This window comes from Scardinius erythrophthalmus (assembly GCF_964197995.2).
Source record: "Scardinius erythrophthalmus genome assembly, chromosome: 7".
NCBI classification, from domain to species: Eukaryota; Metazoa; Chordata; class Actinopteri; order Cypriniformes; family Leuciscidae; genus Scardinius; species Scardinius erythrophthalmus.
Window position 1 is genome coordinate 26639671 of NC_138227.1, and position 23476 is coordinate 26663146.

At 40.2% G+C, this 23476-nt stretch overlaps 1 protein-coding gene across 2 annotated transcripts in view; it reads right to left on the reverse strand.

The window, feature by feature from the left end:
- Positions 1-23476, reverse strand: part of nphs1 (NPHS1 adhesion molecule, nephrin) — a 113145-nt gene that overhangs the window by 82418 nt on the left and 7251 nt on the right. For both annotated transcript variants that reach the window (XM_081369699.1, XM_081369700.1), the window contains one exon: positions 5732-5926. In XM_081369699.1, the coding sequence (XP_081225825.1) occupies positions 5732-5926 (195 nt within the window). The remainder of the gene's footprint in view (positions 1-5731; positions 5927-23476) is intronic.

The window sequence follows — 23476 nt, forward strand, 5'->3', positions numbered from 1 at the left end:
GCTGGATCACTCCTCCATAGGCTTCGAAGACACCATGGGCCCTATCTTCCACCCAGCGCAATTGACTTTGTACACCGACGCATGTACTGTATCATTCCTATTTTGCCACCCGCGCAAAGCGCGCTTTTCCCTCCACAGAAGCACGTCGCTAAACTAGGGAATGAACTTGCGCTCCCTGGGCGGTTCAGCGCAAAAAAGGAGGCGTGTTCCGGTGCAAACAATCCCTGGTGCTATTTTGCTGTTCCATAAAACAATTGCGCCACTGACCAGAAAAAACCTAGTCTAAAGTCAGTGGCGAAGTTAATTTGGGTGTGTTTCTCCATCCCCAATGTCACTTCTCTGTGTTTTACGGCCCTGACGAGAACGTCGGTCTCCTCGGCTGTGAACCGCTGCCGGCGCGCGCCTGGCAAATCCGCCGTTATAATAGGAATCCGCTATAGAACAAGCGCGTCTACTCTTAAAGGGAATGTGAGATGACGCTCTGATTGGTTTATTTCACGTTACGCCCAAACCACACCTATGAATAATGAAGCTACTTCAGACCAACCCCTTTTAGATTTGCGCCGGGCGCAAGAGTCATGTATCCCGCCGGGAAAATAGCAACAGCGCCAAGACCCGCCCACAAAGTTACTTGCGCTTTGCCTTGCGTCTCAGATCGTTAAAATAGGGCCCTATAACTTGCTTGCCCAGAAAATGTATTAAAGAGATCGTTAATATAGTTCAAGTGACTCCAGTGGCTCAATCTTAAGTTTATAAAGCGACGAGAATACTTTTTGTGCGCAAAAAACAAACAAAAATAACGACTTTATTCCACTATTCATTTCCTTCTCTCTGGGCCACCACGTCACCATGTATCACACATGACCAGCGTCGGCCAATAGTGAGCCTACGTGGTGACGTGCAACACAGACGCGCTGCGCTATTACACTACGTAAACTAACTCGAGGCCCAGAGAGAAGGATATGAATAGTGGACGAAAGTCGTTATTTTTGTTTGTTTTTTGCGCACAAAAAGTATTCTCGTCGCTTTATAAACTTAAAATTGAGCCACTGTAGTCACTTGGACTATATTAACAATGTCTTTAATACATTTTTTGGGCCAGCAAGTTATAGTGTCTTAGAAGCCTATGGAGGAGTGATCCAGCTATCAGATTTAATCAAACATATCTTAATTTGTGTTCCAAAGATGAACGAAGGTCTTACGGGGTTGGAACAACATGAGGGTGAGTCATTAATGACATAATTTAAATTTTTGGGTGAACTAACCCTTTAAGGAGAGTTGGAAAGAAGTTAAGCATGACACATGCGCAAAGTTTAGTAAGTCGATACCCAGGAGAATGGCTGCCATAATCAAAAACAAGGGGAGAACCAATACAATATTAATAACTGATTACATTGTAGTCAATGAATGCTTTGTTTCCTGTGAGTTTTGTTTTTCAATGCCTTTTTTTGCACAATACAATAAAACCTATTTTAATAATATGCTGGAGTTTGCCTTTCTTGCCAAATAATTTTGCCATTTTAATACCTCAACCAAGTTTAGTGCATTTTTTTCCACATATAATATACTCCTCATATTTTGATTGTTTAATAGAACCTGAAGTGTCATGAAAAGTAAATATTTTGCAAATATCCCCTACAAACACCACTTTTGGCCACTACTGTATTTGAAAAAGAATTTATTGTAAAGGTATTTACAGTCCCTTTTGATCAATTCAATGAATCCTTGCTAAATAAAAGTATTAATTTATTTCCACAAAAGAAACCCATGTCAGAATACAATTTTGCTCGTTGTTGTTGTTTTCTGCAAACGTACAGTTTAATTTAACTCAGAATATTACTTGAGCGTATGCGCTGATTGATGTCTAGGGTTTTTCAAGAGTTCCCACCAATAAGAAGAATTTGGAGATTTGGCATGTTCAAATGCTTCTTGAAATCCACTTATAATTACCTAGAAACAAATCAGAGTAAAGAAATTGCAATTGTCAAATGGCAGTGCTAAATTTGTATGCAATCTCAAATTAACGGTCCCAATTAGCTATGAACACTGTGGAGAGAAGAACGTGATTCATTCTGTTTGATGCAGCCCTTCAACATCATTCCTTTGTGTGCAAGATGCTTGTTATTTACTAGCAGAATATTGTGCCACCAAGGGGTTGTTTGTTCAACTACCATTCTGCCAGGATTAATGGCTGCTCCGGCAAAGTTTATGCAAGCTGTTCGAGCTTTGAGCATTTTTTTTTTGCTCCTTTTTCCTTTTCTCCTCCCCTCTGAAGAAAACCAACATGCAGAAAATAGTATCCTGATATGACAACTTCCACGGCTGAAAAAAGGAGGTGTCAGCCAGGATGGCAGGATAATTAACACCAACCAGCAGCAATTTTCAGATCTATGTGATCATAGAAGGAAAGGAAACCACTTTCAGATCATTAATGATTTTCCACTCTCTTGAAATTGCACTCGGAACACGCTGCCGCGGTGTTGCAGTTCAGGGTGTTGTGAGCGTGTTTCAAGGAGTCCAATAATTATGCCTCTGACAACCAATACGAAATGCCGACAGGGACTCTGACCCGTTCTCTCACTCATTTCCTTTTGCAATGTATAACCTACCGTTTGTCACGCCGTCTGCGTGAACTCATGTGGATACGCGGCTGCGTATCAGTAGATTAAGGTTGGCAGGGTTAACATTAAAGATGCTTTCAGCGTGTCTTTTTTATGATATCATTTGTCCCTTACATGGCACTCTTTATCTGTCATGCTATCAATGCCTGGCAGGAAAGCGGTAGCATTGAAGAGTGTAAGCATTTTTTGAGCATTTGTACTTCTCTCTTGATATGCCGAATAGCAGCTTTTGTCCTCTATAAAGAGAAGCATATGCTCGGGACTTTTAATTGGCTTTTTTATATACAAAAAGCACACTGGCCAAGCATCATAGAATGTTCAGTGTCTCAGCCCATCTCAATTTACTCTCAATGTACATTAAAAATAGGAGTAATTCAGGGATGATTTTATCTTTATTTATTTTTTTTATTTGTAAGGGAATTGGGGTGGGGGGTGGATGAGGGCTAGGGGGCTGGGGTATTGCAGTCCTCTCACTCTCTAATAAAAAAAAGAGAGCTAATTTCTTAAATCTGTCTCCGGTGCTTAAATTAGAACCCCTTTGATAGCATCTCGCTAAGCTGTTTTAAGAGAGCTGAGTGCATTTTGATGAGGAAGGCTGCATCTAAACTAGAAATTGAGACTGAGGCATCTATAGCCCTCTGCAGATTATGAGCAAAACATTTTCTAATGATTCATGTTAATAATCTTTCACGTCGAAGTAAAAAACCTGATTTATCATTTCCCAAACACTCCAGTTCATTTACCTAAGACAACAATGTATTAATGGTAATCTCACAAAATCTGTCAAGCGCATTATGGGTCATATTTCACTCCAAAATCAAGAAAAAAAGAAGAGGGTGTGTCCCAATTTGCATACTTATGTGTACTATTCTATGATGTTTTTAGAAAAAAGTACACTTTAAACAGATGATGCAATTGACTGAAAAAATGAAGTGTGGAATGTTGGACACTAGGGGTGGGAATCTCTAGGCACCTCACGATTCGATTCTATTACAATTCAGAGGGTAATTATCGATTATTAACGATTATTAAATTAAATTATTAAATCATTTTTTTACTACTTGGTACTTTTAAAGCAAAGTATTTATGATGACCCATAAATAACTTACTTCCAATACTTCCTATATTAATTTTATTAATAAAACAAATGGAAGTGATTTGGCAAGTCAACTGTAAGGTTACATTTGCCAGCATATGTCCCAACATTGCTGAGAACCAACAGGAAAATAAATGTGTGCCTGTACTAGCTACTAGCTCCTGTAAACTTCAGCATATTCTTAATAATTGACTTCTAACCAACATCCTCTTGTTATTTCCAATGAGCAATATAATCCTTCAGACAAAAAAACCCAAACATTTTGCTGTAGCAAATTCACAGACAGTTTTCGTTCAAAAATATAGAATTATGTACCAGCAGCTCTCATACAAACATAATGCTTGTGGACTTACGCATATTCTGAATAATTAGTGACATACAAAGCCGCTCTTATACACAACTAAATAATAAAGAGTTATGACTTGAAATGTTTGCTGTATACCACAATCAAAAACAGCTTATACAAAGAAAGTGAATGAACATCTGCAGAGAGCACAGTCAAAATGTAACTTTTTGTGACTGGCATTGCACATATTGCATACAGATCGGTTTACAGCATATTGATGTGAAAACTAAACAATACAGAAAGCATCTCTCATACAAAAAATATTAAATAGGTCACAATGAAATTGCCAATTTTCCATACGTTAGCTTTTAACGAAGAGGGTGCCGTTCGAATTTGGCGCTCAGCCATCAGGAGTCTCTGTTATGTGCGCGACTCTGTTATGTTTAGAGTTACACCTTTTGCGTTCCGTCAATATTACGTTATTAAAAAAATATATATATATTTTTTTTTTGAAAATCCCGCATCGCGATGCATCTAAGAATCGATTTTTTCCCCCACCCCTATTGGACACTTCATGCACTCAACTGTCGCACCTTTAATTTAATTACGTAGTGGAGGGGAGGGGCTATCAGACTCTGACGTTGAATGACAAACTAAAATAAATATTAATAATAATAATAAAACCTTTTAAAGTTCATACACTGGCTGAGTACATAGTGTGTAGAGCATTAAAAGTAATGCGTATCAATATTGTGTTACTCAAAAGAGTAACTAATTAAGTTACAGTTACTTTTTATGGAAAGTAATGAGTTATGTTACTTTTGCATTACGTTTTCTCTCCTAGGCTGGGCTTATTTGTAATAATAACCTATTTGTGCAATTTAAAATCACTGCAGGTTTGCGTAATATTCTGAGTTTGCATTTATTATTATTATTTTATTGATTTTGTGGAATACTGAATCTGTCTTTTGCCAGTGAGATGAGTAAATGTTCACATTTAGTTTAGAGCTACAATATTCATTATGTTCACACACAACGCCTCTGCACTTACTCACAATTTCTCTCAACATGAGGACAGGAGAGCTGCCAGTCAATACATGAGAAAACAAAGTTGCATCACTTGATTAAAAAAAGTAACTTAACTATTTTGTTGTACATTTAAAAAGTAATGCATTACTAGTTACTTGAAAAAAGTATTCTGATTACGTAACTTACGGTACTTTATAAAGCGCTACCCCCAACACTGTGGATTACAAAATAAAAAAAGACTAAATAAAATATTAATAATACCATTAATTATTTTTTTACTTGAAAACATATACCATGTATTAAAAAAAAATTACACATGAAATATATATTTATGAAATGTAATGAAATATTCAAATGTATACATTTTATTTATGTATTTATTTATTAATTTATTTATTTATTTTGGGATGAAATGTGAGGCAGCTTTTGTGAGATTTACGCCCAAATTTTTGTGTCCGCACGGATGGTGCGCAAGTAAGTAAATAAATAAATACTTTCTCTGATTTAGCCAAGTTTATTAAATGTACTGTAACTTTTTCTACTCTAGCTGTTTTGAGAACAGTTTCACATTATTGTACTCTTAGGGGACAGTTGCTCACTCATGCACATCTAACAACATGTCAGCAAACATTTCAGCAACTCGTAGACGTTTGTTTTTAATCACCGCATGTCATTCTTTCCATCCCTCCGAGTTCTCACCTTTCTTCTGGTCTCCTGTCATGCTGTAGCGTGGGTAGCCAGGCAGTGATCTCTGAGGTCCCAGGAGCAGCCCATCTTTAACCCACTGCACGGCCCCTGAGGCCCTCAGCACTTCACACTTCAGCAGAGATGTGGCCCCCGCCCTGACCGTCACATTACGTGGCTCTGTCTTGAATGCCTGCTGCCCACACACACCTACAAAAAAGAAAAAAAAGAAAGACAACAGAAGAAAATGGGCGGGTTGATGCGAGTCAAGGTTAGGATGGTGAAATCTTTCATTTTCGACACAAGCTTCTATTGCTGAACGATGAAAATATATTTGCAGGGACTGACTAACTAAACTACAGTAACTTACAGTTCCCTGTTCATTAGACTGACAGTAGTTCAGGGGTTTGTTGGACAATTTCATTGTAATGAATTGGTCCTTTCTCTTAAAAGTACACTGGAAAGTCTGATTCATGTTAGTGAATTGGTTCGATCTAATATGTAGCGCTGAAAGGAACGATTCATTTCAGTGAATCGATTAATCCTAACTGATTCTTTCACTCATACATATAATTGGTTATGTTATATTTAATCTGGGTTAAATAAGCAGATTCCAAAAAATAAGTAGTTCTAATTGGATTAAATTATGTTTTAAAATACTCATAATCAGACTACAGTTATTTTTGCATGATAACATATTGTTCACACAATGTCAGTAAATTGTTCCTAATTTATTTATTCTTTTTTTAAATACACAAATTCATGTAATTTCATATTTACATGTAATACATTTTCACGGTTCTCTGATGTCAGTTAATGCTCACATGCAGGTAAAATATTTAATCTTTTTTTAGAATGTTTTTTGTTTTTATTTATTTATTTTAGTTCTACATTTTTATTATTTAATTACTTATTGTCATTTCATCAACTTACGAAACCACTGCAATTCCTTCACGCAATTCACCCGCAACCGCAAACCCATCTAATCTGCAATCAGTAATGGACTATAACTTGTATGTAATCTACGCAGCACTTTGCAGAACTGGAAAATGTGATTAATTCTAATTAATCAGTTCATTCAGACTGAAGGAGAAAATAAAGATTCACTGAAAGTCCATGCATGTTTTTTTTTATAGTGAAATATTTATTTAAATACTTAATTATATAACTCAGTAATATAAAATCTACATTAATATCTATATAGAGTGTTTGATGATGTCACACAAGCATATAAACCTGGTTGCTTTACCAGAGCAATTCAAATCTCATTTCAGTTAACAGCTCTCAACAATAAAAATGGGATCCAAATAGAGCTCAGTAAGTGCTCTTCTTTAATTATCCTCTGCCATTGTATCAGAGGTCAACAACTGTGGTAAGAGATTTATTTTCTTCAGAAGGTTTGAAATGGCAAAGATAATTTAATGCCCCTTCAAGTTTCCATCTCTTAAAACTCTTGAGCTGTTGTGCTTATAGTCGGTGTGAGTTCAAATCTGGTACACAATATTTTCTAACTGGCTTAACTAACAGTGATAGTGAGCTTTGCCTCCAAATTCACAAAAAAATCGTGACGTGAAAGAGAACTCGTTTCGGTACTCGCTGTGTAAGACGTTTTGTATGCGTTCTCTGGCGCGTGCTTCGAATGTGTGTCGCACACACAAATCTTCTAACACAGCGAGTACCGAATTGAGTTCTCTTTCGCACCTTCTTGCGCTTGAACAGACATATTTGCACATAATTATATCAAAATGTCAATATTACCGAGTATCCTCATCAACATAGTCGGTTATGTTTTAAGTGAATGTAAACAGTTGATATAAAAGGCTTGTGTAACAGTATATTGGATCCATGTGGCTCTTAAAGTGACAGCAGCCTAATAAACATGCTACTGTCTGTTTTTAATGTTAATCAAACAACAAAAGACAAAAACATCACTCACTCACTCACTGACTAACTTTTGTAACTTTAATAAGGATTAATCTGTATTTAATTTATCCAGTGAAGATTATGCAGTGCTATTTTACATTTGATTATTCAATTTCTACCTGAAAACTATTGTTAGACCTTCCTGAAAAACCTGAAAAGCACTGTTTATTTGTTCTATTGTAATTATTTGTGCTATTGCCCATAATTGTGTTTATTTGTTCTTATTTCATTAATGTTACTTAGTTTATTTGTCTGTATCACTTTTTTAATTGAGTTGAATTGATTTGAGTTAGGCTAGTAGTTTTTGGAGTCATAACCTTACGGTTATGAGTAAAAAAGAATGAAAACAATAACTAGACCTATTTTAATTGATTTTACTTATTTATTACTTTATCTGTTGTAGGGCCAGTGAATTTTTGCAGGGCAAGTAAAAAAGAAAAAAAAATCCTTATAGCGTTGAGCCCTGTGTCATATTAAAAAAATTCAGATTACTACTGTATAATGCTTCAGTAAATTATTTTTAGATTTTTATTTGAGACATACATCATTCACGTATTCCACCAATATTCAAATCATAATTATATGGCTGTATGTTATAGAAGTTTTCGTTGAATTCCAGTTGATAACTAAAGCCTGAAATACAATGAGGCATTATTTCTCATTTGTCCTTATCTAGGGAAAATTTTTCCTTTTGTATATATGCCAAGAGTCAAATGTGAATAAAAAAATACTTTAGCAAATAAATAAACATGGTTTGCAGGTTGAAAGAGAATAGGACACTGGTTTTTATACCAAAATATCTTAAATTTGGTCCAACTGTTTAGTGAATTTGCTCAATAGTTTTGCATAAGATTACCATAATCTTCTGATTAAGAGTACCATAAATAATGTTATGCTTTCTGTAAGGTTGTCACATCTAGATGCTGATTTACCAGGGCTGCCATGACACTTTCCCCATTGAAGAAAAATTTGCCTCCCACTATGATCTTGTACTTAAGCATTACTGTGCTGTTCCTCATCTCTGTGTTTTATTGACGACAGATTGGAGCCAATTCAGCTCTGCAAATGAGTCAATAAAGTAATTACAGAGAATTAAATCTCTCCTCAGTGAGAAGGAGAGCAGGGAAAAATGAAGGTATGAAGAGATCTCAAATCCCCTTGCTGTTTTCTCAGCTGTCAATACACCTACGGCTAATATCCACCCAGAAGAATAATGGCTGGGCTACAAAAAGGCGCCTATTTCCTCACCACTTGGGCTGTGGCATTATGATTTGTGTGACACCCATCTGCTGATCATTCTTTCGAATGGAGTCAGCTTGTACCTGTCATAAACATGATTTAACAGGACATAACACTGACGATGACTCTCCGACGACCCCGTTGTGTAACATCAGGCATGCGATTGTGGAAACTCAGCGTGGGAGATCGTACCTAATTAAAAGAATGTGATATTCAATAGTGGTTTGAGATTTAAAGGAATAGTGTGGGATTCTGGGATTTTTGTCACCATTATCAATGAATAACAACTCAAAGAACTAGTTTAGCTAAAAAAGAAAATTCTGTCATCATTTACTCACCTCTTTCCAAACCTGTATGACTTACATTCTTCACAAAAGATTATACTTTTGAAAGTAAATGTAGTCCAAACAACATTGGACCCTCTTGACTTTTACTAAATGGGGGAAAACACATTGAATACGTGAAGAAACTTGAATAAAATATATATTTCTATTTGTTTCTCATGCAAAGCTATTATTTGGTTTCAGATTAACTCTTAAAAATAAAGGTTCTAAAAACAGGCATCTATGGTTCCACGAAGAACCTTTACCATACATGGGACCTTTCCATTGTACTAAATGTTCTTTAGATTATTAAAATGTCCTTCAAAATTAAAAAAAAAAAATATCTACATATTTTAAGATTTGTTTACTAAAAGATTATTTGGGGAACATTCAATTATTCTTATACTCTCACAGTGATCCATTATTTATGGATTTTTTTTTTCCAATATAAAGAGTCTTTTGGCTAATAGAAATTTCCATTGATGTTAAAGGTTCTTCATGGAGCCATCGATGCCAAATGTAAATGGACATTTTAAGAACTTTTCACCAAAAGGTTCTTTGGGAAACCCAAAATGGATCTTAAATGGCAACCTTTATTTTTAAGAGTGTATACCAGTGTTTTTTTTTTGTTGGCCTTTTTGGAACTTGAAAACTCACTATGAATGGTTGAATAGCAAGAGCGGCCTTTGTTTTTTTGGTGAGCTATTCCTTTAAAGTGATATAAACGCTAGGTAGAAGGCATTCACACATTTCAAGAGCCCCAGGCGTACTTGTTATGAAGGCGGCGTCATACTTTTATCCGCCTTCTCTGATCCGATCGTGAAGCCAGCCTTCAAAGACCTCTTAGAGACCATGATTACTCGGACACTCTTTAGTGTGTTAAAGCAAATGTAGCGTGCACAAAAGGGTCAGTTATTTTAGGACGCATTTTCTTGAAAGGCCACTCACGAGAGCACGAGCGAGACTTTTCAAACCCCGGCACCTCTTTTGAGCCAATGACAAGTATCCAGTGCATCTGGGCGCACTTCACTGCTCTCAGAAACCCGAACGACAGAAGCTGCAACTTCACATCAAGGCTGCATCAGTCACCTCACGTCAAACTTGAAGGGCACGATTGGACACAAGCGACAAGCCGAAAAACACATTAGCATAATGTTTACATAAATGAATACGTAAACACAGCGGCAAGATAATCAGCATGGCACATTTAAATGCTGCAGCCAGCCGTACTCGTGCGCTGAGAAGTCGCACTGCCTGGGAAGCAGCGATAGGAGAGGAAAGACATGTCAAACACGCACACCGGTCTGATTCCGACTCCTGATGCGGCACGTTGACGTCTTATTTAAACAAGAAAATGACATGGGATTAGGCTGCAGCATTGAATCTGACTTTTAGTCTATATAGCGGGCAACTCTAAACTACAGCTCTGGAACAGAAAGTATCAACGCAAAGCGATGTACAACAAAGCACTATTCTGCTCTTTTTAAAGTCTAAATAAACACCACTTTGAGATTTTAATCACAACCTGTGTGTTTTTCATTCAATGACTCAAAGGGGATATAACAGAATGAGATTTCAAAGTCTAGAACAAAGAAAAAAAACACATTTTTGCTCATATCTCCATCTGATTCCAGAGTGAATGCCCGCTTTAGATTGACATTTGAGTCATACATATAAAGTTATGCATAGACGAAAACACAGGTGGTTTAAAGGGTTAGTCCAAATTCTGTCAGTAATCATTCACCCTCATATTGTTCCAACCCCGTAAGACCTTCGTTCATCTTCGGAACACAAATTAAGATATTTTATTTATAGGAGAGCTGGCTCACTCCTCCATAGGCTTCTATGTAATCGATATCTGCCACCCCAGAAAAGTTAGAAAAGACTTTGTTAAGATAGTCCAAGTGACTACAGTGAATACAAAACACACTCTCGTCACTTGATAAACACACTCTCGTCACTTGATAAACTTATGGTTGAGCCACTGAGCCACTAGCAGTGTCTCATATTTCACATACTGCAATCTCATGCAATCTCCTTCGCTATAAAGATTGTTGCACATTGCATACAGTATTAAAAAGGTTGCAGTTAGAAGCAAACAATTGGATTTCTAATTATATTTACAAAGCAAATACTGACACCTTTTTTTTATAAACTACTTCTGTGGTTTTCAATATGCAGAGCTTCAGCAGTTTTCAGTTGCGAAAACCAAGCATGACAAAGTTTTCAGCAACAATAAATGGTCATCTACAAATATAAGAGTGTAATTACTGAGCAACATGACAATCACAGCCAATTAGAAGTTTGAATTTTGTACCAATTAAATTCACAGTGGGCAGAGATACACAGCGAATAGAAATTGAAACCAAAAAAAATCTTTATAATGATTTAAATTATAGTCACATTACATCGCCAGTTGCAGCTAAAACATTTAAATCAAATGTTTTGATGAGGCCTTCACTATTTTAATGATCATTAGGTTTGAGAAGTATTTGTGGTGTATTTTATTCCTTTAAAGGAACACTCCACCGTTTTATGAAATAGGGCTTATTCACTTTCTTTCCTACATTTAGATAGGTGGGCAAATGCGTTTTTGTCTCAGTGCATGCATTGTTTTAGTTTGACAGGGTCGGCGCTAGCTTGGCTTAGCATAATGAATGGAATCCTTTGTTGCCAGCTAGCATGTCCTGAGTAAAAGTGATAAAAAAAAACCCACCTAATTACTTCTTATGGCCTGCGTATTCACAACAAGTACAAATAGTGATGCAGATTAACACTAGGCGATTTCCTAGGCAGATATTGACTTATATATTAAGGACTATATTAGGGGGAAGCACAGGCGAAGCACTGCTACTTGGGTGTGATATATCTGCGCCCAAGTAGCAGTGCTTCGCCTGTGCTTCCCCCTAATATAGTCCCAAGTCAATATCTGCATAGGAAATCACCTAGTGTTAATCTGCATCGCTATTTGTACTTGTTGTGAATATGCAGGCCACAAGAAGTAATTAGGTGGGTTTTTTTTTTTTATATATATATCACTTTTACTCAGGACATGCTAGCTGGCAACAAAGGATTCCATTCATTATGCTAAGCTAAGCTAGCGCCGACCCTGTCAAACTAAAACAATGCATGCACTGACACAAAAATGCATTTGCCCACCTATCTAAATGTAGGAAAGAAGGTGAATAAGCCCTATTTCAAAAAACGGTGGAGTGTTCCTTTAATCTCTTTCTCTAATAAGGTATTTTATTTATGTACTGTATACTATCTTATTTGTATTTTTTTTTATTATTATTATTGTACAGCACTTCCGTCTATACTCTGTGGTTTTAAAAATGCTTTACACATTTGGTTTTCATTTTTGGTTTAAAATAAATGAATTTAAATGTATTTTCTTTACTCTTCTTCCATCATTCTTCATAAAAATGCTATTTATTATTTTTCTTTATATCCTCTTGTCTTATAATACACAAGATGCATCCAAACACACAAACACAGACATACAGACTACCACTCCTGTATAATGACACGAATGTTGCACACACAGCAGATTATTTCCTTGGTGCCATGCAACAACATATGCTACCATCCAGTGCAAATTGAGCTTTGGCATACAGTACACGGATAACCAATTTCAACTCCACTAAACTTGATTGTTGAAGCCTTGATTGTTGGAGCTAAAAGCTAACAGCAGGATGGTGAATAGAAGGAGGAAGGCCTGGTATTCTGTGTCAAAAGCTTCTCAGACCGAGGAGGATGAAGGCAAGTTGTAGCTCCACGCTGTGTCATGTGGTGTTAGACTCGCAAATTGTGTATATGGAGGCAGAAAGGGAAAAAGCAATCATTACAGTAAATTTCCGTGGCCATTTTTTTTATTCAGATGCAGAACCGGTGAGGGAGCATTTACCGCATATAGCTTTGAAAATAGAAGATTTGAACATTTGATCGTGGGCCAAATTGGCTAGATACACATTCAGTGTGGCTGGCAGGAACTTTTTGAGGACATCTTATAAAAGAATTCCACCTACTGTATGACAAAAATGCTTATATATATACAGTATATATATAATTGTGACATAGGCAAAAACATTTTTGGGCCCACCAACTCCGACCTGTCAGAAGGAAACCAAGACTGTATTTTTACAAATAATTAAACAGTGTTGTCAAGTTGATATTGTGACTTTATGAATGATCATATACTTGCATGTGTAATTATTTTATTAACAAAATCAAGCTCAAATGAAGCTTTTGATCAGCGGATGTCTGTTTGTGTCCGTGATTAGAACGGCCGCATCTACGGCAGTAAGTGCATCGCATTACGTTTTCAACATCAGGTTATGAACTTTATTGTAGCTGTAGCTTTGCAAGCACTCCATTTTTTCTGTCAGTTGGCCAAAATCTCAAAGATGAAGTGTTATGCGCAGGTTAAGACAGTATTGCCTATGATGACTCGATGGCAAGACTAAAACACTGTTCTTCGCTCCTCAAATACATTAAAAAATTACTTTTATATTGTTTCTTGATTAAGAAAACGCCATTCTTATTCAAACAACCAGTTCTTTATTTACTGTTGCTTTGCAAACAAGCAGTGACCCTCCAAACTGCGAGCAGCACTTCATTCAAGATTCAAGAAGTGGGTGGAGTTATGAGGTTTGACCGACAGTTTAAGGAGTCAATGGAGTTACAAGGTTAAGTCACAAGCTGTTTTTAAAACTTTTCATTGGTTAAATATTTGCAAAATCCACAGACAGACGTAAAGGGTGACCAATAGTAGTAATTTATGATGAAATATGGAGATACAAGGTTTCTGCCCAACAGTGACAAACAATTTTAAGTGTAAAGTAATTGTCTTACAGAACAGAGTTTTAGCATTAGAATTAAATAATAATAATAACAATATTATTTGTAATTAGTGTTCCACTTCAATACTTTTTGTTTATCTTTGTAAAAAAGCACTAGACACGCAACCTGGAATAAAAGTTAGATTTTTATTAAAGGGGTCATATAATGACATTTTTGTACAAGCTAATGTGATTCTTTAGGGTCTAAATTAAAAGTTTGTAATATACTTTCATTAAAAATTCTCATTAGTATTGTAAGAAAACACTCATTTTACCTGGTCAAAAACAGCTCTGTTTTCAACACGCCGTTTAAGTGCATGTGTCTTTAAATGATAATGAGCTTTGCTCACCCCGCCCCTCTGTTCTGTGCGTACACCGTTTGAAATAATAACACAATAACCATACCGCGTTGTTCATTATAAACGTGGGATTATGAATTATATTGAGAACGTCATACATAGAAAACATGCCGTAATGTGCCCTGAGTGTAAAAATAGCTGCATTCATCGTGAAGCGTGCAGCAAGCGATTTGCAAAGATTAATATAAAGATTAATATAAAGGTTAATAAAACGTTACACTCACTTCAGTTTTTCTGGAGGTGCAGCAGGAACACGAATAGTTGCCGATCCTTTTTTCAGGAGCAGCTTCTTAGCAAATCCAGCTTTATACTGACCCTCGTTTATAAAGCAGTCTGGTGTGTGAAATGATTCGCGCAAACATGATTCCTTATTGCACCCAAGAACAGGACACCAGTGAGTATCAACAATGACGCGCGGACTATGATGATTGACAGCTCGCTCACGAGCGAAGGCGGGACTGTGTTGAAACGCTGCTGTCAATCACAAATCGTGGGAGGGGCGTCCGACCGTGTGACGTCACGGTCGAACAGCTTGATTTTAGAGATTGGAAAACATATAAGGAGATAAAAAAAAAACCACTGGATGGATTTTTATCATTTTATGATGGTTGTGTACAGGCACTGCCAACACACATTTCAGTACAATCAACTTGTAAAAGTGCATGTACCATTATATGACCCCTTTAGGATATATTTTGTTATTTTTGCACTGATTTTTTTTAATTGGATTGCACAGGAAAAAAGTTGAGGTGAAAAGGTAAAACAGCAACAACACTTCCTGATAATGATAAAATAAAATAAAAATAAGAAAATGTAAAAAATATCAATTAAAAAATATACTTTTTTCTAATTACAAGTTGTGTTTTTCGTTTCATGTGTCACACAGTAATGATCAATCTACAGGTTATTTAGTGCTGTGTGACACATCCAGAAGTTTTCCATGTCAGAGTTTTTCAGTATAAATGTAAATCAGGTTTAAATGTCAGGAGTTCCTGTCGGGACGAAAGTTTTTGTCCTGCTACAGTGAAAACAAGTGTTTCTTTTGTCCCGCTGCTAATGTGGTGACAATCTGTGTGTTGCAGCATTTATTAAAACATGTTTGTGTCATATTATACCAACAGAATAGGGCAAGAGTGAGGGTCAGTAAGACAGACAGAGGTCTGATTCAGCCAGATGTTTATGAGAGGGCGTTTAAAGCTTAAGTCACATTTAAATCAGCTGATTTCTGTGTCACCGTTTTTTTCACTCAATCTGTTTCCATTTACCCTAGTCACATTTAGGTTTTAGCCATACCTTATAGCTTTTCCACCTCCACCTATGAATTTGCAGGGTTTCCATCCAGATGTTTTTATGCACATTTTAAATGTATGCATAAAAACAGCTGGATGGAAACATGACTATTGTTACATTATGTTGAGAATTTATATTATGCTAATTTAATAAAATTTTATAAAATGGACTGACAAACAATTCAAGTTTGTACTGTTGGGTTACTTTTGAACAGTGATGGGGACGAGACCGCCTATGCCGAGTCCGAGTCAAGACTGAGTCTTTGAAGGGTCGAGTCCGAGTCGAGACCGAGTCCGTTGGTTTTCAAATTCAGTCGAGTCCGAGTCAAGACCGAGTCTTTGAGGAAGCAAGTCCGAGTCGAGACCGAGTCTTTAGGAGTCGAGACCAAGACCATAAAAACATGTCAGTTTTCATATTCATGATTTAATATCACCCCAGTTAATAATCAACAGTTAGGCCTACAGACTAAGCTAGATTGGGAATTGTTTAGAGGAGCGGTCTTAACGTCTTAATATGCACTATGTTTTATCTATCATTAAAAAAATTCCTACCACATGCATCATCTTCTGCCTATTTTTCTAAACTGCTTCAACAGTGCTGCTCTGTCATCAACATGTTAAGCCCACCCTGACTTTTTTAATCATAGTTAGGACATGCAGAGCAAATAAAAAATTTCTAGTGGTATGTATTCTAGTGGACTAGTGATGGGGACGAGACCGCCTATGCCGAGTCCGAGTCAAGACCGAGTCTTTGAAGGAACAAGTCCGAGTCAAGACCGAGTCTTTGAAGGGTCGAGTCCGAGTCAAGACCGAGTCTTTGAAGGAACAAGTCCAAGTCGAGTCCGAGAAAGCAGAAATCGGTCTCGAGACCGGACTCGAGTACTACATCACTACTTTTGAAACATTTGATGAAACTGAAATTTGAATTGAAAATGTAAATTAGCAATTTTTGTAAAGATAAAGGCCAAAATATGTTGGCAGTTACATGTTAACAAGGTCATACTCTGGTATATTTAGGCTAATAAACAAAACAAAAAAAACAAGAGTAACACAAAAAAAAAAATCTAGCTTGTTTTGTTGTGTTACTTTTGACCCACCTGTGTGTTACTTTCGTCCCAAATGACAGGGTCGAAAGTAACATGAGCAGTCTTAAGTTCAAAGTGAAATTATACTGAAGTTGTTCTATCTTCTATTCTATTTCTATTTCTAAAAATATATCTCTGTCTAAAACATCATCTTTTAAATTTTTTTTTTTTTCTGAAAAATGGTACTTTCGCCACTGCTCTCCCCTACTTTAAAAGTCTAAGGGGGAAAACGGATGTCACTTTTAACCCACATACATTTCAGGATCTGTGAATGTTTCTGTGAATCTGTTAATACCATGTAACATTTTTGAAAGTGTAGTTTAGTTTAAGGCTAATACAATGTCAATGGAAAAGCAGTTTCTTTTTTTGAAAGAAAAAATTGCTTCTCCCAATTTTGCCAAACTTTTTTGTATTTGTACCTTTGGACCACTGATGGGCAGTAACGCGTTAGAAGTAAGGCGTTACAGTAATCCGATTACTTTTTTCAAGTAACGAGTAAAGTAAGGGATTACAATTGCAAAAACAGTAATTAGATTACTGTTACTTCCCCGTAAGCAAGGTGCGTTACTGCGTTATACTGCGAGACTGTCTCGCGACGTGAGCCGTGACTCGTGAGTGACTGTCATGAGCGCCGTGAAGTCAGTGGTAAACACTATGGCAAGCGATCGCGTTCAAAGTCTTTAAACGAAACGCGTGAATTTTGACGCGTCAACACGAACCGTTTGTCCGTGTTCAGACGTTATGTTTATTCATGAACGATGCCGTAATGGTAAACTGTATGCACGTGCAAACATCAGACGTTCCCTTTCGAGGGAACTCGCGATGCGTCGATAACGCTTTGGGAACGCCCCTGGCGTGAATGCGTCTGAAGCATCTATGTCAACTAGTCCAATGGAATGAATGAAATGCGCGTCACGGGCGGGTGACGTCATGACCAGGAAGCTATAAAAGCGCATCCGGTGAAACCGGCTTTAGCTTCTGTTGCCTCAGCAAGCGATCTGTGTAACTCTGTCTGTCTTATTTACTGTTGTCTGTCTATTGAAATGGAAAAGCAAATGTTCAAGCTCTGTGTTCCTCCTTGCCCGCGTTATTTAACGGGTGGGGATACACACGAGCTTTGTGTCATTTGTTTGGGAGTGGAGCATGCGGTGTCAGCCTTCGAGGGGGCTGACTGCCAGCATTGCGAGCGGCTTCCTCTCCGCACGCTCCGCTCCCGGCTGTCACTTTTTGAGGAAAGTGGTCGGCCTCGCGATCCTCAGGGTGCGGGACCCGCGTCTGCCGAGGCAGCGCGGAGAATGCATTCCTGGGGATCGCAAAAGGATCTCTCAGAAGGGTTGGAGACGGGTCCGAGGACCTTATCTCCTTCCTGTCCTGGGGGATCCAGCGCTCTCTCCCCGGTGTCGGAAGCCCGCGCTGCGGCTTCTTCCGCCCGGGAAGAGAGCCCAATGCTTCAGTGCTCCAGCTCTGAGGAGTTGGATGTGCTGAGCATTGACAGTGAAAAAAGTAAAAGCACAATAAGGGAAGAGGATTCACAGTCCTCTTCTCCAGCGTATGAGGAGTTGGTGGATGTGATTACTCGTGCTGTTGAAAAGTTGAATATTGAATGGCCAGCCGAGAAAAGGGACGCTCGTCCTAAAAGCAAACTAGATGAGCGTTTCCTTCCATCTATTAAATCACTTCCACCACGAGGCCTTCCATTTTTTCCAGATCTGCACAGTGAGCTGTCCAGATCTTGGAATAAACCATATTCCTCTCGTCTCTATAGTCCCCATGTTCACGTTTATTCAGATATTAGGGGGCTGAGAGAATATGGTTATGGGTCGATGCCACAGGCTGAACAGACGCTCGCGAGCTATCTGTCGCCTGGTTCAGCATCGTCCCTGAAGGCCTCAGCTTTGCCCACAAAGCCTCTGAAAACTACATCATCTCTCGTGGGCAAAGCATATACGGCAGCAGGTCAGGCTGGAGCATGTCTACACACTATGGCAGTGCTCCAGGCTTATCAGGCTGATCTGCTGGGGGATTTGGACAGAAACGAGGGGGTGGGGCCCGATGAGGTTCGAGAACTTCGTCGGGCCACTGATTTGTCTCTCAGGGCTACTAAGGAGACCGCCAGAGCAATTGGGCGGTCTATGGCAGCCCTTGTAGCCACTGAGAGGCATCTTTGGTTAAATCTGGCAGAAATAAAAGAAAAAGATCGTGCTTTTCTGTTAGATGCACCTATTGATCCCTCTGGTCTCTTTGGTGAGGCTGTTAATTCGGTTGTGGAAAGATTCCAGGAGGCTAAGAAACAGTCAGAGGCATTTAAAAAATTTCTCCCTCGCCGTGTCCAACCCCCTGGGGCTGCTGGGCGTGAGCAGTCCCAGCCGTCAAGCTCCTCATACAGAGCACAACAGAAAGAGAGTGTTGCGTCTCGTGCTCCGCCACAAAAACACTGGAAACAGACGCAGCACTCTCAGCCGAAGCCTTCAAAGCAGAAGCCGGATCTGAGGACCGTCCTTCAGGCTAAGAAGTCTTCGGCTCAAAAGAAAAGGTCCTGACTCCTATGGAGTCAGACCCATGAGGGCAGCCCCACCCGGGGTGGAGCGGATCACACCTCAGCATACGGTGTCCGCTCCACCTCGGTGTCCTCAGGGAGCCATTCTGCCAACCCCGCACCCTTGGTCTCGGGGCGCAGTGGTTCCCAGCGATCGTCTGGTGCAATGTCAACTCGACATTGCGTCAGATATGAACCTTCTGAGGGGGGTTCAAAAACATTCAGTTCGGGTGGTTCCTGCCGATATGTTTCGGGCCCCCGGGCCGAGTGTCTCAATTACACCAGAGGCCAGCCTCGAGAGGCTGGTTCCCTTAGTAGATTTTCTGACAGAGTGGAAGAATCTGCCAAATATTTCTCAATGGGTCCTGCATATAGTAGAGAAAGGATACAGAATCCAGTTCGGTTTGCGTCCTCCTCGCTACAACGGGGTGGTGCCCACGCTGGTACACCCCGAGCAGGCTCTGGTGATGGAACAGGAGGTGAAAGCTCTTCTGGCGAAAGAAGCTATAGAGCAGGTGTTTTCACCCGACAGAGAATCGGGTTTTTACAGCCGCTATTTCATCGTTCCAAAAAAGGATGGGGGGTTGCGTCCCATTTTAGATCTTCGTCTGTTGAATCGTACAGTTCAAAAACTCAAGTTCAAGATGCTGACACTCAAACAGATCGTGACTCAAATCAGATCCGAGGACTGGTTTGTCACAATAGATATGAAAGACGCTTACTTCCATGTCTCCATCCTCCCTCAGCACAGGAAGTTCCTGAGGTTTTCTTTCGGGGGCAAAGAATACCAGTATCGGGTTCTTCCATTCGGTCTAGCTTTATCACCCCGCACATTCACGAAGTGCGTAGATGCAGCTCTGGCCCCGCTCAGGCTGCAGGGCATACGTATTCTGAATTACATAGACGACTGGCTGGTTCTAGCGGAATCAGAACAGTTAGCGGTTCGGCATCGAGATGTCGTCCTCGCACATATGCGGAAATTGGGGTTGAGGCTCAACGCCAAGAAGAGTGTGCTATCTCCATTACAGAGGACCACTTTTCTGGGTGTGGTATGGGATTCAGTCACGATGCGAGCCAATCTATCGCCCGTTCGTGTAGCTGCTATCCTAACAGCCATAAAAGAGCTAAAGCTAGGTCAGTCACGCACTGTGAAGCAGTTCGAGAGACTGTTAGGGCTCATGGCAGCGGCGTCCAACGTGATACCTTTTGGCCTGCTGTACATGAGACCTTTGCAGTGGTGGCTCAGGACCAGAGGGTTTTCCCCGAGGGGAAACCAGCTTCGTATGATCAAGGTCACGCGGCGGTGTCTCCGCGCTTTGGTTATATGGAAGAAACTTTGGTTCCTGTCCCAGGGTCCGGTGTTGGGAGCTCTTTGCCATCGAGTTGCTATCTCGACAGATGCTTCCCTCACCGGCTGGGGAGCGGTAATGGAAGGCCGCTCAGCTCAGGGTCTGTGGAGGAGTCATCATCTCTCTTGGCACATAAATTGCCTGGAGATGTTGGCTGTTTTCAACGCGTTGAGACATTTTCTCCCAGACCTGAGGGATCACCATGTGCTTGTCCGGACAGACAACACATCGGTGGTCTCTTATATAAATCGTCAGGGGGGTCTGCGGTCGCGTCCACTATGCAAGTTGGCACACCAGATCCTCCTATGGTCCCTGGGGAAGATACTCTCTCTGAGGGCAGTGTATATTCCAGGGGGCCAGAATATCGGAGCAGACGTCCTGTCGAGGCAGGAGCTGAGGCCAGGGGACTGGAGACTTCACCCCGAGGTGGTGGAGAAGATTTGGGAGTTTTACGGCAAGGCCGAAGTGGATCTGTTCGCGTCTCAGCATACGACGCACTGTCCACTCTGGTTCTCCCTTACCCACCCAGCCCCCCTGGGGCTGGATGCTATGGTGCAGACGTGGCCGAGGCTACGTCTGTACGCCTTTCCCCCTGTTGCTCTGCTCCCAGGAGTTCTGGAGAGAGTTCGTCAGCACGGAATAAGCCTATTGCTAGTAGCACCACGTTGGCCAAGTCGAATCTGGTTTGCGGACCTGATTCATCTACTAGACGGTCCTCCCTTGGAGTTACCGATCAGGAGAGACCTTCTGTCTCAGGCCGGGGGCACAATATTCCACCCCCGACCAGAGATTTGGAAACTTTGGGTTTGGCCTCTGAGGGGGCCCAACTCATAGAGAGTGGTCTTTCAACCGAGGTTGTTGAGACCATTCTAAGCTCCAGAGCTCCCGCTACGAGGAAATTGTACTCTTTGAAATGGAGAGTCTTCACTACTTGGTGTCACCAGCGTCAGTGGGACCCGGTTAACTGTTCAGTAAACACAGTACTGGAGTTTCTGCAGGATCGCTTTGCGTCAGGTTTATGTCCATCCACCTTAAAAGTATACGTGGCAGCCATTGCGGCCTTCCACGTCCCGGTGGGTGGTGTATCGTTGGGTCGAGACCCCCTGATTACTCGTTTCCTTCGTGGCACCCTGAGGCTAAGGCCTGTAACACGCACTAGGATGCCGGCTTGGGACTTGGCGTTGGTACTGGAGGGCCTATCGGGGGCTCCGTTTGAGCCCTTAGAGTCGGTCTCAGAGAAATTTCTGACTTTCAAGACTATTTTTCTTCTAGCCATTTCGTCCCTCAAGAGAGTCGGAGATCTTCAGGCCCTTTCGGTTTCTCCCACCTGCCTTGAATTCGCACCGGGAATGGTCAAGGCATTCTTGTATCCTAAACAGGGTTATGTCCCTAAGGTGCCAACCATTATTCCGAGGCCTATTGTGCTTCAGGCTTTCTGTCCTCCACCTTTTACTTCTCCGGGCCAGGAAAAGCTGAACTTGTTGTGTCCAGTGCGAGCATTGGATACTTATGTTCATCGGTCTTCTCCATGGAGGAAGTCCGATCAATTGTTTGTCTGTTTTGGATCATCCAAGAGAGGTTGTCCGGCTTCTAAGCAGACAGTTAGTAAGTGGATAGTCGAGGCTATTTCTCTTACCTATGAGTCCTCTGGCCAGCCCTGTCCTTTGGCGGTCAGAGCTCATTCCACTAGAAGTATGGCGGCCTCTAAAGCCTTAATATCTGGAGTGTCCCTCCAAGACGTTTGTGATGCGGCGGGTTGGTCTTCTCCGCTCACATTTGTCAGATTCTATAGCCTGGACCTGGATGCTGCCCCAGGGTCTCAGGTGCTCAGTGCTTAGTGTGGGTTTTTTGACAACAGGCTTACACGCAGGCATTTGGAATTCTGGCGGCTTGGGTATTCTCGTTCCCAAAGCGTTATCGACGCATCGCGAGTTCCCTCGAAAGGGAACGTCTCAGGTTACGACTGTAACCATAGTTCCCTGAGAAAGGGAACGAGACGATGCGTCGCCCTGCCATACTTCCTGCATTCCTGTAATCGACTTGCTTCGGCAAATTTCGAAGCTAAAGCCGGTTTCACCGGATGCGCTTTTATAGCTTCCTGGTCATGACGTCACCCGCCCGTGACGCGCATTTCATTCATTCCATTGGACTAGTTGACATAGATGCTTCAGACGCATTCACGCCAGGGGCGTTCCCAAAGCGTTATCGACGCATCGTCTCGTTCCCTTTCTCAGGGAACTATGGTTACAGTCGTAACCTGAGACGTTATATTTGTTCATGAGGGATAATGCATTGGTACGTTGTGAGTGATGTCAGTCTTATGTCATGATTTGTTATGCCTTTTTAAGTTGTTCGTTTAACGTTCTTTCCCAAGGTAGAAAAGTCAACAGCTCTTAGAATGGGTCTTTTATTTTAGCAAATTGCCAAAAAACCTTTTCAGACTGTGTGCAGCTGAACCAAGAAAAGCTTAAGATTGCATAGAGCTGATAAGCATGAATGGAAGAAGAAAAAGACTGCAATTAAAAAACAAAACAAGAGAAAATTTAATGCAAGCAATAACAAACTGCACACATCAGCTGTGGAATAAAAGAAAAGAAATGAATGATCAACTAGATTAAGGCAAACTCCTGTCTTTATGTAAACCCTGTCCACCATCCCCAAAGGTTTCACAAAGTTATTCTTGCCACTGTAACTTATGGCTTCCTAAAGACAGGTTTATGGGTAAATAAATGAATAATAATAAAAAATATATACCAGGGCTCAACATTTAAGCCTTTTCATTTGTCCTTCGGTCGGTCATTCACTTGTCCGAGTAA